The sequence below is a fragment of the Marmota flaviventris genome, chromosome 6, assembly GCF_047511675.1.
Source record: "Marmota flaviventris isolate mMarFla1 chromosome 6, mMarFla1.hap1, whole genome shotgun sequence".
Classification (NCBI taxonomy): domain Eukaryota; kingdom Metazoa; phylum Chordata; class Mammalia; order Rodentia; family Sciuridae; genus Marmota; species Marmota flaviventris.
The window spans coordinates 85,534,213-85,553,677 of NC_092503.1; the positions used below are offsets into that span (position 1 = coordinate 85,534,213).

The window sequence follows — 19,465 nt, forward strand, 5'->3', positions numbered from 1 at the left end:
ATGAACTCCCATTTTTACCCCGGATACAGATTGCAGTATCACATCGGTTACACATCCACTGTTTTACATATTGCTATACTAGTGTCTGTTGTATTCTGCTGCCTTTCCTATCCTCTACTATCCCCCATCCCCTCCCCTCCCATCTTCTCTCTCTACCCCATCTACTGTAATTCATTTCTCCCCCTTGTATTATTTTTCCCTTTCCCCTCACTTCCTCTTGTATGTACTTTTGTATAACCCTGAGGGTCTCCTTCCATTTCCATGCAATTTCCCTTCTCTTTCCTTTTCCCTCCCACCTCTCACCCCTGTTTAATGTTAATCTTCTTCTCATGCTCTTCCTCCCAACTCTGTTCTTAGTTACTCTCCTTATATCAAAGAAAACATTTGGCATTTGTTTTTTAGGGATTGGCTAGCTTCACTTAGCATAATCTGTTCTAATGCCATCCATTTCCCTGCAAATTCTATGATTTTGTCATTTTTTAATGCAGAGGCTGGCCTCGAACTCTTAAGCCTCCTGGCTCAGCTTCCCAAGTCACTGGGATCATAGAAATGCACCATTGCACCTGGCATACCCCTTATATCTCTGTTATAAGATAGGAAATAAAAGAGTATATCTACTAAGATATCCAGTAAAAAGTCCATATGAAAAAGGCCAGAAGAAGGTTAATGCTGATTTTTCCTCTTTTTGAAATAACAGTGAACCCTGGAAACAGAAACAAATTGTTCTTGTTTTTGAGAAAGGAACCAGAGAACCTCAGTGTATAGAAAATATAAAAATCCAATACCCCAGACTAGTGATCTCCAAGCTTTCTTGATCATGCAACCCATCCATAAACAGGTAGGGGGCTCACAATCTGAATGTATTTATATTTACTCAGAAGTTACCCAAATATATTATTGTACTTGCATTCATCATAAGTATATACAAAAATAGACTTTTTTGTGTTGTACTGGGGATTAAACCCAGAGCCTTGCACATGTTAGGCAAGCACTCTATCACTGAGCTACATCACCAGCCCAAAAAATAGACCTTTTAAAGGGTGAATAAGATGAAATAAAAAGTATACATGTATATTTTTAAAGTTTTTAATAGAAATAACCTTTTTGCTGTCACTTTAAAAATAGTACTAATTAGTTAACATAATACTGCTGTCTAATGAAGGCCATGTGTTTGAATATGCTGTCTTTTATGATTTCCTGTTGTTTTGCTTGATGAGTTAGTAACAAAATAATCAGGAGGAAAAATGGCAGCTTAGATACTTTCTTTTTTTTTTATATATATTTTTAATTTTTTATTGTGGGTTGTTCAAAACATTACAAATTTCTTCACATATCATATTCCACACTTTGATTCAAGTGGGTTATGAACTCCCACCTTCACCCCATACACAGATTGCAGAATCACATCAGTTACACATTAGATACTTTCTTAATGTTCACCGTGCTTATATTACTATGATTCTCTTCTATTGCTCTGTAGGAATCTTTTGAAGACATGGTCCATTATTTGAGGTTTGTTTTAATTAAAACTCAAATCATAAATCCACTTATATTACTTAAATTGTAAACTTCAAAATATGTCATAAAACACTGAGGGCAAATAGACAAGTGAGGATGCCATTATTAACTCCTCTGAATTAGGGAAATCATTCCATACATGATCATCCAATATATCTAGAGCCAGCCTATTTATTAAATATTGATAGAGTTTAGTTTCTTTTTCAGAAAAAAAAATTTAGTGTAAATAGAAATTCTAATAAGTCTTTCTTCACCCCAGTGGGTCATCATATATATATATATATATATATATATATATATATATATATATATATATATATATCTCTGGGGTGCTTACACCTTACTTTGAAGACCACTACTAGATATGGCTATATACAAATCCTTTCTATTACATAATTTATTTTTCTTTTTGAGATGGGGTCAGACTGTGTTGCCATGGCTGGTCTTGAACTTGTAGGCTCAAACAATCTTCCCACCTTAGCCTTCCAAGTAGCCAGTACTAGCAACGTGAGCCACCATACCCAGCGTGCACAACTCTTATGAATCATTTAAATTGAATAAAGATTGAATAATAAAATATGAATTCTAACTTGATCTTCTGATCTCTTTTATTTATCCTTATGTGAACTTTTTACTGTGATTTTGAAACTATTCTCTATTTCATGGAGATATTGATGTTGAAGGTGACTTCTAACATCATAAGGAGTTCTTAGCGTTGACATTATAACTCTACAATTATATTGCCATTTTTTTCCTGTAATCCGAATCCTGAACTTTCTAGTTAATATACATAAATACATATATATGTATATATAAATTTATATATATATTTATATGTGTGTATGTATATATTTATGTATATTGATATATGTATGTATATATATTTATATATATATATGAACTTATATGTTTATATGTATGTGTATATATTTAATGAAACAAACATTTATAATGTATTCTATTTAATATCTCAAAGGAGTTGATTTTTAAATGTAGAATTTACTAATCAGGGCTGATGTTCTCTATGTGGTCTAGATTGAGTCTCAGCTGATAAGATACAGGTCTCAACATTAACACAGCTATAGCTTATTCTAGCTTTGTCTGTTTTCTTTAGCTTTCTTCACAGAAGTCAGTGCCATGGATACCCATTTTAAAATCACTACCACTTTGGGCTATTGTAGTTGCTCATTTTTCGTACAACTGGACTTTTTATACTTTATTGACATTATTGCCTACTTACATGAAGGAGATCCTAAGGTTCAATGTTCAAGAGGTAAGAAATAATAATTATCTGTTTCTTAAATAGAATATACATTTTACAATTACATGCAGAATTTATTTTTATATATTTTGAAACTGAAGTTATTTGTGTCTTCCCTTTTACTCTGCTGTACTAAATTTTAGGAACTTTTCTTTTTTGTCTCTACTGTTAAGCCTTCTCTTTATGTTAACTTTTTTTTTTTTTTTTTTGGTATTGGGGATTGAACCAAGGATCTCACACATGCTAAGCACGTGCTCTGCCACTAAGCTACATCCCAGCCCTGTGTTAATTCTTAATTCATGATATATTTTGCTTAGAATCCTTTTATCTATAAGATATTATTAGGGGACTGGGGTTGTGGCTCAGTGATAGAGCACTTGCCTAGCACATTTGGGTTTGATCCTCAGCACCATATATAAATAAATATGTTAAATAAAGGTTTTGTGTCCATCTACAACTAAAAAAATATTTTTTTAAAAAAGATATTATTAGGCCAGCATGGTGGTGCACACCTATAATCCCAGCAGCTCTAGAGGCTGAGGCAGGAGGATCACGAATCTAAAGCCAGCCTCAGCAAAACCGAGGTACTAAGCAACTGAGTAAGACCCTCTCTCTAAATAAAATACAAAATAGGGCTGGGGATATTGGCTCAGTGGTCAAGTACCCCTGAGTTAAATACCCAGTATTAAAAATATATATATATATATATATATATATATTGGGCTGGGGATGTGGCTTAAGCAGTAGCGCGCTCGCCTGGCATGCATGCGGCCTGGGTTCCATCCTCAGCACCACATACAAAAAAAAAAAAAAAAACAAAGATGTTGTGTCCGCCGAAAACTAAAAATAAATAAATACTAAAATTCTCTCTCTCTCTCTCTCTCTCCCCCCTAAAATAAATAAATAAATAAATTTTTTTTTATTAATTCCTGGCAGTATGCTAGGATATCAAATGACAAATTTAAACAATACTTTCTTCTAAAAAGAATGATAGTAGGGCTTTACCCATGTCCAGCCTTATATCTTAAATAGACATTTCTCCAATGATTACAGATGACCAGTAGGTACATACAAAGATATTCAACATTATTAGTTTTTAGGGAAATGCAAATCAAATTTATAATTAGATATCACTTCATACCTATTACAAAGGCTGTTAAAACACACACACACACACACACAAATAACAAGTGTTGATGAGGATGTGGAAGAATTGGAACCTCCTACATTGGTAGTAGGAATGTAAAACATCTGCTATAAAAAATAGTTTGGAGGCTGGGGATGTTGCTCAGTGGTAGAGCACTCGCCTAGCATGTGCAAGGCCCTGGGTTCGATCTTCAGCATCTCATAAAAATAAGTTATTTAAAAATAAAAAATAGTTTGATACTTCTTCAAAAAGTTAAAAAGTTATCATATGACCCAGCAATTCTATTCCTAGGTCTGTACTCAAGAAAATTACAAACATAGATCCTCTTGTAGGTGTGACTCAGTGGTAGAGCATTGAAACCCTGGGTTCCATCCGCAGCCCTGGGGTGTGGGGAGGGGGGAATATATTATGTATTTAAAAGATATGTGAATAGGATTTGAAAATATTTCTATCATATAGAAGCCTTTTTTTTTTTTTTTTGGGGGGGGGGGGGGTAACTAGGGATTGAACTCAGGGGAACTTGACCATTGAGCCACATTCCCAGCCCCATTTTGTATTTTCTTTAAAGACAGGGTCTCACTGAGTTGCTTTTCACCTTGCTTTTGCTGAGGCTGGCTTTGAACTCTCAAGCCTCCTGCACCTCAGCAATTCAGCAATACTATAAGCAACCTATCTCAAAAATTGGTTTAAAAAAGGGGATACGGGGCTGGGATTGTGGCTCAGCGGTAGAACGCTCGCCTAGCACGGGCAGGACCTGGGTTCCATCCTCAGCACCACATAAAAATAAAATAAAAATAAAAGATGTTGTGTCCACTGAAAACTAAAAATAAATTCTCTCTCTCTCTCTCTATTAAAAAAAAGGGGGGGGGGGTGGACAGAGTCAATCCTTGGTACCAAAAGAGTCAAAGGACAGTAAAAATGTGACAGAGTCAATGGATTAGGGTTAGGTATTAGAGGGAGTGAGCTGGTGAGATAGGTAGTAATCAATGGGAAGCATGAAACTAAGATAATCAAAAGGTTGAAGTTATTAGTAATAGGAACATCTATGCAGAAAGTAGGAGATTGGAGCCATAGTCCAGGCAATAGATAAGCAGTGCCTCATATGGGTAGAAGAAGGGTAGACAAAGAAGCAGAAAGACTCATCTTTTTGTAAAGGACGTAGAACAGACAGTGCTTGACAAAGGACGTAGACAGACAGTGCTGGAGGCAAAACGTGGGAAAAGAAACTACCAAGCGCCCAGATTCTGGGAAAAGAAAAAAACTGTATGCTTATATGTGAACATAAAATGCATTTTCAGCTCTAAAATAGTTTGAGCTAGCATAGGGTCACAAGCCTGTAATCACAAGTTTTGAGTCCAGCTTTGGCAGTTGCAAGATCCTGTTTCAGAATAAAGAAACTAAAACTATGGTGTCTAGGAAGGCACATCTACAGATACTTGTGAGTATGATTACTGTCTGCTCTAAGCAAGATGATGCTTTTCTTATGGGGAAAGGAAGATGGTTATGATTGGGCCAGAACCATGGAAGGGCTCTGTAGTGGCCAGCAAAGTTCTATTTCTTAAAGAGAATTATTTCTTGACCTAGGTGGTTCTTAGAATAATTCATTAAGCTTTACATTTAATTCATTTGGTTTTCTTTGTGTGCATTTTATTTTGTAATAAAAATATACATTTTGAAATAAATAAGTAAAAATCGCCAGGAGTGGTGGCACATGCCTATAATCCCAGCAACTGGAGAGGCTGAAGCATTAGGACTCAAATTCAAGACCCTAGGCCCTAAGCAACTTAGGGATACCCTGTCTGAAACTAAAACAATAAAAAAGATTGGGGTGTAGTTCAGTGGCCCTGGATTCAATTCCCAGTACCAAATAAATTTAAAAAGCAAAAATCAAAGACAAAAAATGGTTAGTGGAGAGAATCAACAGGCTAATAGAAAGACTTATCTTCTCCCACAACCCATATTTCAGAGTAACAGCCAAGATTACCTTAAGCAGACAAGACTATGATGAGCCTGGTTTCCCTCTAAAACAGATTCTTAGGGAGCTACGTTGAACGGGGGTGGGGGGGTGGGGTGACGAACAACTTGTGTACGTTGATACAGCAGGAGTGGGAGCCATTTATTGTAGGACCAGAGGGGTATATATACATTCCACACAGCTTATCTTAATTAACATAAACTAGATACAGCAGTCAACCAATAAGGAATCTCCACACTTAATGGCTTGCTGGCATTACTTCACAAACCACTCCCTCTGCAAAATGCCAGGCACCATCTTGACTTGTTTACAGACTCTAACATGTAACTATATCAACATTAACAGAATATTGCTACCTATTTCTTTTGTTATCATTGTTGGTAGTTGGCTTTGATATGCATGTATTTGTGTGTGTGTGTGCGCACATGCACATGCATGCACACACTTCATTTTTTCCTTCCACCATAATTAATCTGTATCTTCTTATTTCTTCCAGAATGGATTTTTGTCTGCATTGCCTTATTTTGGTTGTTGGTTATGTATGATTCTGTCTGGTCAAGCTGCTGACAATTTAAGGGCAAAGTGGAATGTTTCAACTATATGTGTTCGAAGAATTTTTACCCTTATTGGTGAGTGAAGTGAATCAAGTTTTGTTTGGGGTTACAGAGAGTTCTTTTTTTTTTTTTTCTTAATTTTATTTATTTTTATGTGATGCTGAGGATCGAACTCAGTGCCTTACACGTGCTAGGCGAGCATTCTACCACTGAGCCACAACCCCAGCCCTGTTTGGGGTTACAGTTGTTGAAATGGGGGGCCAGTGAGAACAAAGTATTTTTCTACTCTCACACATAATTAACACAATATTCCACACCAAAACATTTTACCTCTGGTCACCAATATGTGTGTGGGGATTTCTCGCACACAGCCAGTTCTGCAGTGGATACCAGCTGAGTGTTCTGTATTTCAATTCCAACACTATCTACCTATGTATACTGTAGGTCCCACAAGTTGAGAGCTGAGTCCAATAAGACCACACACACACACACACACACACACACACACACACACACACTTCAGATGCCAATCTCAAGTCATTTATATTTTTATATATATATATATATATATATATATATATAATTTTTTTTTGTATTGGGGATTGAACCCAGGATGCTTTGCCACTGAGCTACATCCTAGCCCTTTTTATTTATTTATTTATTTATTTATTAAGACAGGGTGTCACTAAGTTGTTAGGGCCTCACTAAATTGCTGAGGCTGGCTGTGAACTCGTGATCCTCCTGAGCCACTGGGATTATAGGCATGGACCATTGCACACAGCTTGTACACTGTACTTTTGAGTAATCAGCTATAAATTGGTATTCCCATGACCCCATGTTAAGTTCAGTTAACTTCCTAGAGCAGCTCACAGAACTCAGTTAAACACTACTTATGTTTACTTGTTTATTATAAAGGCTATTGCAAAGCCAATGGTTGAATGGCCAGATGGAAGAGTGGCTGAGGGCAAGGTATGTGGAAAGGGGCAATGAGATTCCATGCCCTTTTCAGGAGCACTACCTTCTAGGAACCTTCACATTTTCTGCTTTTTGGAAGCTTATCGGAGCCTTGTCCTTTTGAACTCTTATGTAGGCTTCATAATGCAGACATTGTTGAGTAAAATAATTGGACATTGATGATCAACTCTTGTTAGGCCCCTTCCCCCTCCCCCAAATATTGGAGGCGGCTAGAGCTAAAAGTCCCAATCTTCTAATCATGCCCTGGTCTTTCTGGTCACCAGCCCCCATCCAGAAGCAACAGGCACTAGTCCCAGTAGCACCAGTCATCTTATTAGCAAACAAAAGACAATCTTATCACTCCAGAATTCTTAGGAGCTATGTGCAGAGACCAAATATATATTTCTTCTTATAATATCAAAACAAAACAAGGTAAAATAAAAACAATAATCTGTCATTTATTTTGTTTACATATTAAAACACTCTGATGCATTTAGTGCATTTAGTACATGATGGGTTTTTTTGAACCATACATTTTGAGGATTAAGATTTATAATTTCTGTTGTCTCTGTCATAGTTCATGGTCACAAAAAATGACTTATTTTGCTAAACATCATCCCCAGGATTTTATAATCACTTTGTTTCATCTATAATTGGCAATGAAAATAGTTTTTCTAAGTAAATGCACTTTCAACTTCAAAATATTTACTAATATCATTATAACAAATGAATTCTAAATCAAAGATCTCCAAGGAATCTTAAGTACTCATGTGTTTGAGACTCTTTTCAGAAAGTTAAATTTTAGAACTATCTGAGAGAGTTATTTAGCTTTTTAAAGGTCTGTAGTAATTAGAGACCCTGGAAGTTATTGATGGCTATACTTCAGTAATTACATTGTGAAAGGATCCTATTTATATTAATTCTGCAAACATCTGCCATCTAACCACTGGAACATGCTGTCCTGTTCCACTGCTTACTTCCTTTGACTCCATATCTACAAATGACATAAATCCCTTGGATTTAACCTGATTTCTCTTTTTTAGTTTTCTATGGATGAACCTGCTCCATTCTATACAATACAAAAGCTACTAGCCATTTACAGTAGCCACTAGCCATTTAAATTTAAGGGGGCTGTTTAAATTTAATTGAAATTTTAAAATAAGTTCCTCAGTTGTAGTATATACAAATGCAACATTTCCATTATCACAGAGTTACTATATAGCATTGTTGTAGACACCAAAAAACTGACAACCACAATTTGTACTTTATGCCTAATTGCCTGTAATGACCTATACATAACAGTTTTTACTTATTAAAAACAGAGATTTTTCTAACTTTATGCAATACAGTTTATTATTTAATTTATCTTCTTTTGTTATTCTAATTTTAAGTCATCTTGTTAAATATGGCTTCTCTCTGCACTCATACTTTTCAGTCATTCTCTTTTTTATCTTTTTTTTTTTTTAACTCTATAGTCCTTTAGCTGAGTTCTGATCACATGCAGATTGTATAATAAGATTTTGGTTAACCTCATTATGGTTAACTATTGTATTAGTTGTATTATGCCCATATGTTTTTTTCCTTTCTTTCTTTTTTTTTCAGTGGTATGGATTGAATCCAGGCCCTCATGCATGCTTCTAGTGCTGTACCACTGAGCTGCATCCCCAGCTCTGCCCATAGTTTTCTAACAGTTTTGGAGTTTTGTTCTTTGATGAAACTCATACATCACTCATGTGTTATAGGCAATTCAATGTTTCTACATTAGGTGGCAGCAGTGTTGAATTTCAGATTTACACTATCTTAAGGTAGAGCAAATATTAATGCGGGAGCTTTTTCTTTTATAACTTTTTAACTCCAGGAATGATTGGACCTGCAGTATTCCTGGTAGCTGCTGGATTTATAGGCTGTGATTATTCTTTGGCTGTTGCATTCTTAACTATATCAACAACATTGGGAGGCTTTTGCTCTTCTGGATTTAGCATCAACCATCTGGATATTGCACCTTCGTGAGTACAAGTATAAAGAGTTGCTGTGATTGACTTTAAATTCTTTTTTTTAATCATGGTAAAACATAAATAACATAAGATTTACAGTTGAAAGCCAGGCATGGTGGCACACGCCTGTAATCCTATCGGCTCAGGAAGCTGAGGCAGGAGGATCACGAGTTCAAAGCCAACTTCAGCAATTTAGCAAGGCACTAAGCAAATCAGTGAGACCCTGTCTCTAAATAAAATGCGAAAAAGGTCTGGGGAGGGGTATGTCTTAGTGGTTAAGTGTCCCTGGGTTCAATCAGGGGCTATGCAGTTGTTTTTAAATTTAAACTTTTAACTACCATCACCTCTGTCCACAGATAAATGTTTGTTGTTTATTGAGTGTACATATAGATGAAATATGAGCTCAAGAAGCTTAAAATAATAAGGAGGGGCTAGGGTTGTGGCTCAGTGGTGGAGCACTTGCCTAGCAAGTGCAAGGCCCTGGGTTTGATCCTCAGCACCACATAAAAATAAATAAATAAAATAAAGGTAGTGTATCCAACTAAATAAATAAATAAATAGATAGATAACAATGAAGGAAAGGAATATTTGGAAAGCAAAGTAATTTCAAGGCAACTTTGCTAAATTTAGTGATAATATGAAAAATCAGATAATTTGAAATAATAAACAAACCTTCAAGTTAAGGACTAAAGGCACAAGAAGCCACCTCTATGGGAGAAAGGGCAGATAGATGTCTACTTTCCTAATGTGGATACACAGTGACTAGGGGCATGTATTTGAAATTTATAAAATAGGAACTAAACCTAATTACCTAAAATGGATTCAAGGAAATAGTAAATAAAGAATTGAAATAGGTTCTTTTATGCTACTAAGTCAAAGAAACAAATCTTGAAAATATTTCTCTTAAACAAATTATACTGTTCAATTATGTAGCTAGCTTTCAGAATTATAGAAAGTTAGAACCAGGAGGATATAGAGTAATCTCATCCTATCAGTCCTGTTCATGGACCAGAGGCCTCAACATCACCTGAGAACTCAGAAGAAATGTAGAATCTCAGGCCCCAACATGGACCTACTGAACTAGAATCCATACTTCCAGGTATGGTGGCATATACCTATAATTCCAGCTGCTCAGGAGGCTGAGGCAAGATGATTACAAGTCCAGGGCCAACCTAGGAAACTTAGTCAGACCCTGTCTCAAAATCAAAAACATAAAGGGAGAAGGATATAACTTGGTGGTAGACTTAAGACTTAAAATCAGGTCTTCTAGCTCCAGAGTCCAAGGATCTTTCAAGTTGCCTCTCACTTACAGTTGTCCCTCGATATCTAGAAGGGATTGGTTCCAGGTCTCCCATGGCAACTAAGATCCAAGGAAGTTCAAATTTCTTATATAGAGTTAGGCACAATGGTGCATGCCTCTAATCCCAGCTGCTTCAGAGGCTGAGGCAGGAGGACGCAAGTTTAAGCCAGCCTCAGCAACTTAGTGAGAGTCTAAGCAACTTAGTGAGACACTGTCTCAAAAAATATAAAAAAGAGGACTAGGGATGTGGTTCACCAGTTAAGTGCCCCTGGCTTCAATCCCCCAGACCAAAAAAATAAAATAAAGAATCCCTTATATAGGGCTGGGGTTGTGGCTCAGTAGTAGAGCGCTCACGTAGCACGTGCAAGGCCCTGGGTTCAATCCTCAGCACCACATAAAAATAAATAAATAAAATAAAGGTATTGTGTCCAACTACAACTAAAACAACAATATTTAAAAAAATTTAAAAAAAACTGCATAGTATTTGCATATAACCTACACCCTCCCATATACTTTATTTATTTTTTTTAAGAGAGAGAGAGAGAGGAAGAGAGAGAGAATTTTAATATTTATTTTTTAGTTCTCGGCAGACACAACATCTTTGTTTGTATGTGGTGCTGAGGATCGAACCCAGGCCGCACGCATGCCAGGCGAGCGCGCTACCGCTTGAGCCACATCCCCAGCCCTACTTTAAATCATCTCTAGATAACTTATCATACTTAATATAATGTAAATGCTATGTAATTGTTTTAATACTGTATTATTTAGGGAATAATGACAAGAAAAAATGTACATGTTCAGAATTTTTAAAAATATTTTTGAGGGCTTGGGGTTATGGCTCAGCAATAGAGTGCTCACCAGACATGTGCAAGGCGCTGGATTCAATCCTCAGCACCACATTAAAAATAAATAAATAAAATAAAGGTATTGTGTCCAACTACAACTAAAATAAAATTAAATTAAATTTAAAAAGCCTAAAGGGTGCTTGAGTCCAGTTTGGACAAAAATTAAAGAAAACAACCAGTCACAGACTGTTGTTGAAACATAATTTGGTAATTCTTCCTCAAAGAAAGTCTGGGAAGCATCACTAAAAACCTTTAAAATACACATACAAATAAACTAATTCTAAAAATTTCTCCTGAATAATCCATCAAAAAGAGCAAAAAAAAAAATAAATATTTTTGATTTGTGTTTGGTTGAATCTACAGATGGGAAAATCTTAAAGAACTGGTTGTTTAGAGATCCTCGTAGTTGTTTTGAAAACTCAGGGGAAAGAACTCATTGCAGAGACACATACATGGTTGCTTCAATTGATGTAAATGTATCATAAAACTAAGTAAATAAATATAAGAAGTAAAAATTATAGAGAATATAAAGTTACTTCAGCAGCCACCCAGCCTGAAGGAAGGTAATAATCTACCTACTCTATTTCATGGAGCAGAAGTATAGTTTAGGATTCATCAGGTTCCTGAAGTCTATCCAAAGTTCTAGAATCAGGTGAAACCCTGCTCTCTTGAACTAGAAATGAAAGAAAATCAGATCATCAAATAAAAATTAGAGCTATTGTCAAAAGAAAATGGAAGTGGATGCCAGAGAAGAAAAAAATATCCAAGTTACCTACCCTATAGGATAGGATTTTGAACAGTTATTGTCACAGAATTCTAGTACTCCAACAGCACAGAATCCAGACTGAGTTCATACAACAATGTTCTCTTCCAAGCAGTCATCAGTCTTTCATGGCCCTTCCTGGCCAAGTGTAATATAAATACTTGAATGAGTTTCTTGGTGCTGACATTTAGAATTTCACAGCATTCATCTGCACTTAATATCTGTCACCAAAAAGACCTGGCAACATCACAGATTCCTCCTACTGCCAAGGTGCTAATAGTTTTTTTAAAAAAGAGAGAAGGAGACAGGGCCTGCCAAGCTTGGTTAATTTAAGATACACTCCCTAAAGGGGATAAGCCAAAAAAATCTGTGCCTCATAGTTTTGGTATTGTATTATGTATGGATGTATGGTTTTTTAAAAAAAAAAATTGTGATGTGTACAGATAACTGAATTTAGTTCAGTGGGAATCTTTTTTTGTCCTAGAAATTGAACCAAGGGTCATTCTACCATTGAGTCCCATCCTCAGCCATTTTATTTCTTATTTTGTGACAGGGTTGCTAAGTTACTAAGGCAGGCCTTGAACTTATGATCCTCTTACATCAGCTTCCCAAGTTGCTGGGATTATAGGCATGCACCACCATGCCTGGCTAGGATTTTTTAATTTAGGCACCTTCCCATTCAAAATGTGGAAAGGGATTTCAGATAATAGTCTGTAGCCTAGGTATTGAAGATCCAAATCCCTAATAGAAATTGCTTTATCCCACAATAAGACTACACTTCCCTAGCATGTATGAGGCATTGGGTTCGATCCCTAGCACCACATAAAATAAACAAATAAAATAAAGGTATTGTGTCCATCTACAACTAAAAAAAATATTTTTAAAAAAGGACTATATAAATGAATAAAACAACAAACTACTTTCAACCAAAATTTTACTTTATAATAACACCTATTCTTTCAAAAGAAATTGAAAGCTGTGATTAGACTTTGTATATGTCTAGGTAACCATTATGAAAAATAAATTAATAAATGCCATTTATGTGCTTAAGTACTTGTTTTTATATACCTTTGTTTTATTTATCTATTTTATGTGGTGCTGAGAATCAAACCCAGTGCCTCATATGTACTAGCAAGCGTTCTACTATTGAGCTACAACCCAACCCATTAAGTAATTTTTTTAACCAAACTCCTCTATCACTTTGCCAGAATATCAAACCTAAATCTAATGAGTCCTCTAGCATCTACAGGCTACATCCCTCCAATGTGCTGAAACACAGGGGACATAAAAAAAATTATGTTAAATGAACTGGACGTGGTGTTGCACACCTATAATCCCAGTGACTCAGGAGGCTGAGGCAGGAGGATCACAAGTTCAAAGCCAGCCTCAGTAATTTATCGAGGCACTAAGCAACTCAGTGAGACCCTGTCTCTAAATTAAATACAAAAAAGGGCTGGGGATGTGGCTCAGTGGTTGAGTGCCTCTGAGTTCAATCCCCAATATCAAAATAAAAGGGGAGGGGATTATGTTAAATGACACTTCAGGGATGTAACCTATAAAATCCAAAATTTAGGAATATGTACAGGACAAACATCTCAGTATCTTCAATCAAAAAAAGACAGCAAGTCAGGAATGGTGCACAACAATAATCCCAGCTACTTGGGAGGCTAAGGCAGGAAGATCACAAGTTCAAGCCCAGAGCAAGACCCTGTCTCAAAATAAAAAATTAAAATGGTCTAGAAAAGTAGTTCAGTAGTATAGCACCCCTGGGTTCAATCCCAAGTACCAAAAGAGAGAGAGGGTAATGACAGCAACTTTTAAAAATGAACTAGATGATACCCACAGATTGGTTTTGTTATTGTTGTTACTTGCAGTACTGAGGATTGAACTCCGGGTGCTCTGCCACTAAGCTACATCCCGGCCACCCTCCCCCCACCTTTTTTTTTTTTTTTCATACAAGGGATTGAACACAGGGGAACTTAACCACTGAGAAACATCCCCATCCCTTTTATATTTTTAATTTTGAGACAGGGTCTTCCTATGTCGCTTAGGGCCTTACTGAATTACTGAGGTTGTCATTGAATTTGCAAACCTCCTGCCTCAGCCTCCCAAGCCACTGGAATTATAGGCATGTACCACATTCAACTCCAGCCCCTTTTATTTTTATTTTGAGACAGGGTCTTCTAGTCATATAAAATTCCTGATCAGAAATTTGCACCCATGGAGCCCATTCCCAGGGGGAAGGGAGGACTACTCTGCATGGATCAAAGCTCCCACATTCAGTGTTGTCCGGGCCCCATGACTCTCTGCTGTAGGTCACATGCCACCATTCATTAGTAATATGTATTGAATAAGCACTTGCATTGTACTGGGCACTAGATATAATTAAGGGCAATAAAGCATGAGTTTGAAGTGAGACTGGAGTCAGAATCAGCAAACTCAAATTAGGACAATTACTTTAAAGCCATAAAGATATTGATATGACTAGTCAGTATGAGAAGTACCAAGCAAGGGGTTAGGATGGAAGGAGTGTGGATTTTAGGTAGCATATTTATAGTATGAGCAAAAATAGATAGCAGAGATGAATATGGCAGATATGATCTGAAGGTGTGATTGTGCAGTACTGGGGATAAGGCTGTATAGATGGGCCAGGGCCAGGTCATGGTAAATCCAGGCAAAAGACTGTAATCCTCTTTTTTTTTTTTTTTTTTTTTTTTTGCCTTTTCTCTCTTTTGGACTGAGGATTGAACCCAGGGGTGCTCTACCACTGAGCCACATCCCCAGCCCTATTTTGTATTTTATTTAGAGACCGGGTCTCACTGAATTGCTTAGCACCTCACTTTTGCTGAGGCTGGCTTTGAACTCATGAGCCTCCTGCCTCAGCCTCCTGAGCCACTGCGATCACAGGCATGTGTCACCACACCTGGCCCGCAGTCTTCTTAAAGTAAATGTTAGACCATCCTTGTAGGTACCTGAGTAGAAGAGGAGTGACCTGACAAAATCATGACTATTCAAATTAAATTTTATACAATCTGAGAGGCTGATCAACTATATGTAAAATGCCCTTAAGAATGTTTATTCTCGGGCTGGGGATGTGGCTCAAGCGGTAGCACGCTCTCCTGGCATGCGTGCGGCCCGGGTTCGAGCCTCAGCACCACATACAAACAAAGATGTGTCCGCCGAAAACTAAAAATAAATATTAAAAAAAAAAAATCTCTCTCTCTCTGTTTAAAAATAAAAAAAGAATGTTTATTCTCTGAGGTTCTATTTCTTGATTAGGTGTTAGTGACATTGTTGTCTTTGCTTTGTGAAAATTCAGCAAACTGTACACTGGTGGCTTGTGTATTTTTTTCATATGTATGTTACATTGAAAAAGATTTCCTTGCCAGGTGCCATGCCACATGCCTATAATTCCAGTGGCCTGGAAGGCTGAGGCAGGAGGATCACAAATTCAAGGCCAGTCTCAGCAACTGTCTCAAAATAAAAAATAAAAAGGGCTGGGGATGTAGCTCAGTGGTAGAGCACCCCTGGTTTCAATCCCTAATACCAAAAAAACAAAAACAAAAAAAAATTATTAGTACACCTAATAGGGTGTGAGAGTGCTCCATTGGGACTACTGGACATATTACATGTGCATATCTGTGAACTCATAGATAATCTATCAATACTTGCATGAGCTATCTATCACATAGATATCTATCACATATCTTGCATGACAATCTATCACATACTTGCATGAGCTCACACCTTGTAGATCTAGGTTAGAAGTATTTAGGTTCCTAGCCCAGTGTGGTGGTACATGCCTGCAATCCTAGTAGCTCAGGAGCCTGAGGCAGGAGGATTACAAGTTCTAGGCCAGTCTCAACAATTTATTTTATTTTTATTTATTTTTTTTTTTTTTAGAGAATGAGAGAGAGGGAGAGAGAGAGAGAATTTTAATATTTATTTTTTAGTATTTGGCGGACACAACATCTTTGTTTGTATGTGGTGCTGAGGATCGAACCCGGGCCGCACGCATGCCAGGCGAGCACGCTACCACTTGAGCCACATCCCCAGCCCCAGTCTCAACAATTTAGTGAGGTTCTAAGCAACTTAGCAAGACCTCAAAATTTTAAAATTAAAAGGACTTGGATTGTGCCCCAGTGGTATAACAACCTTGGGTTCAATCTTCAATCCCCAGTATCCCCCCAAAAAACTTTAGATTTCTGATAATCAGTCTAACAAGATTTCTTTATAGAAAATGATAAGTACTTCATTCTTCTTAAGATGGTACTTCCTGAAGATCTTGGCCATAATATACTTTTTTAGTTTACATACATTCCTTATATATTATAAATTGAAAAAATCAACAGGACATTACCATTTTTCAAATATAAGCAGAAATTCTTTAGATTTCTATCTAAGCCAGGTACACTGGCACATACATGTAATCGCAGCAATTTAGGGGGCTGAGGCAGAAGGATCACAAATTCAAGGCCAGTCTCAGCAACTTAGCAAGACCCTGTCTCAAAATAAAAAGGGTGGGGATTTGGCTCAGTGGTAGAGTGCCCCTGGGTTCAATCCTCAGAACCAAAAAACTGCACCTGCTGATGCAGCTCCGTGGTGGAGAGCTGGCATAATATCAGATGAGACCCAGAGTTTAATCCCAAGCACCAAAAAAAAAAAAAAAAAAATAGTAATAATAAGCTAGACACACAAAACTTCCTATCTAGATACAGTGATGTATAGAAATCATATGTCAGCACTATTCTGCATCAGGATAAAAAGGATAATTTCACTGGTTGTATTCCTCTATGTAATGTTAGAATGTTAATTAACTATTGAAATGCAAGTTTTCCATCAGCTGAATATAAAATCCTAGTTTGGTAAATCATTGCTTTGAAACATAAAATTTCATAAGAAAGCAACCTGACAGTAGAATAGTAATCTATTGAAAAAACTGCTTCAATGTGTAACATAGTAATAAACCTCTATGAAAATGTGTCCCCAGGTATGCTGGTATCCTCCTAGGCATCACGAATACATTTGCCACTATTCCAGGAATGGTTGGGCCTGTCATTGCTAAAAGCCTGACCCCTGATGTAAGTAGACATTTTGCTTATAAACTGAAAAGATTTGGGAATTATGCATCTGTGTCAGAGTTGAGTATATTTTAATGGTAGAGTTCTGAATGTTTATTTATTTTCTTTGTGGTATTAGTGATTGAACTCAGGCCTCATGTGTTCTAAGCAGGTGTTTTACCACTGATCTACAGCTCCAGCTCTTGAATATGTATTCTTAAGAAATTATTTATGGCAACAAAATCTATAAGCCTTAATGGATGAGAAAGTATACATTTTTAAAGGATACTCTTTGGGTTTTAGAACAGTATAACTAAGTTAAATGATAATCCTGTGGTCAAAACCACACAGTATTAAAAGCTGTAGTAGCTTACCATATAAGTAATTTACGTATAAAATAAAACAAATAAAAATTGGCAATGTAAAATAATTCAAAAAAGGGACCCATCAAGGTGAGTGAGGTGTCATGAAATAATGTGAGAATGAAGGAAGAACAGTTGAAATAGTCAACAATGTTTGAAGGGCCAAAAGACTTGGGAAGACCTGATAGGTGTCTTCACATATTTGAAGGACTAGATGGTGACTTATTCTCAGTAGTTCTACAAAGACAGATGGAGAGAAGTTATGGGAGACATTAGGAAATTTTTCTGTTCAAAGCTGTTACTTTATAAAATGTGCTGCCTTATGAGTGAGTCAGTAAGCCCTGAAGCAGTGGAACATTTACTCAAAAGGCATTTCTGGAGTGTTTATCAGCATGTTAGATATTGAAGATTCAAAGGCAAAATGACAAGCTTCTCCTATACTTCTGAAAAATTCACCATTTACAGATTATATGTAATTAGAGCGTTAAAGTGCAGTTTGACAGATGCTACAGAAAAAAAGATAGTGTGGCATGCTACTGCGAGAGAGAGCAGTGGGGAAGGAGCCCCTCAGGAGTAAGCCATGTGGGTGTTAAGGGTCTGACACATAGGCCTGGGCAAGGGCACCAAGTGCAGAGAGGCAAGGTGGGCCAGGGTTGGTTAGGTCTTAAAGCTGGAGGGCAGCATGAGGCCAGGTCAGTCAACAGAGCCTTTTGAAACATTACTCTTTCCAACTCTACTTTCTAAAGTTTAAACGTATCTCAAGCCAGGCACAGTGGCATATGCCTATAATCCCAGTATTTTGGGAATTCAAAGTCAGTCTCAGCAATTTAGCAAGGTGCTGAGCAACTCAGTGAGACCCTATCTCTACATAAAATATAAAAAAGGGCTGGCAGGCTGGGGTTGTGCTCAGAGGTAGAGCGCTTACCTAGCATGTGTGAGGCACTGGGTTCTATCCTTAGCACCATGTAAAAAATAAATAAATAAAGGTACTGTGTCCAACTACAAGTAAAAAGTATTTAAAAAGAGGGCACGCGGTGGGTGGGGGCTGGAGATGTGGCCCAATGGTTGAATGCCACAGGGTTCAATCCCTGATACTTTTTTTTTTTTTTTTTAAGTATCTTAAGGCTGGTGGAATAAGTTCTTCAATAGGCTAACTTAACCCTCTCAAGAAAACCTAACTTTCTGTTTGGCTTTATGATCCAGTCAATATCATATCTAATTTGTTGAATTTCAGTACATATAAACCTTCTTACCAAATATCTTGATTTCAGACACATATGTGTTCACCACTGTTCTCCACTCTTCACCATTTCTAATTCCTTACTTAAGTGAATTGGTGCCTCACATCACTATTTCCTCTCAATAAAAAGGATGTTGCATGTTGCAGTCTTGTTTTTTCTAAAGTTCTGTGTCTCAATATGGACATGTCAGAACTGTTCTATGTTGTCTTCTTAGAGCAATGTGGCAACCCAAGAACTTAGATCTACACACTACCATGTTTTAGTTATCAATGTATAATACCATGTATTATTGTTGATAATTCTAGCACTTCTGCTAGAGAAATATGGATTCCTGAACTGAAATCCTGAGTGTTCAAAATCCAAAGCTGGATTTTGAAGATGATGTAGCTGGATGTAGTGGCACACACTCTATAGTATCAGCTCCTTGGGAGCCTGAGGCAGGGGGATTAATTGAGCTCAGGAGTTCAAGATCCATAAAACAAAACACACAC

At 36.9% G+C, this 19,465-nt stretch overlaps 1 protein-coding gene across 5 annotated transcripts in view; it reads left to right on the top strand.

Annotated features, from left to right (window-relative positions):
* The window catches only part of Slc17a5 (solute carrier family 17 member 5), a 57,165-nt gene that overhangs the window by 25,265 nt on the left and 12,435 nt on the right, over window positions 1-19,465 (top strand). For 4 of the 5 annotated variants that reach the window (XM_071613258.1, XM_071613259.1, XM_071613260.1 and 1 more), the window contains exons 7-10: window positions 2,633-2,791; window positions 6,398-6,530; window positions 9,268-9,415; window positions 17,302-17,392. In XM_071613258.1, the coding sequence (XP_071469359.1) occupies window positions 2,633-2,791; window positions 6,398-6,530; window positions 9,268-9,415; window positions 17,302-17,392 (531 nt within the window). The remainder of the gene's footprint in view (window positions 1-2,632; window positions 2,792-6,397; window positions 6,531-9,267; window positions 9,416-17,301; window positions 17,393-19,465) is intronic. The other variant, XM_071613261.1, reaches the window with a different exon arrangement.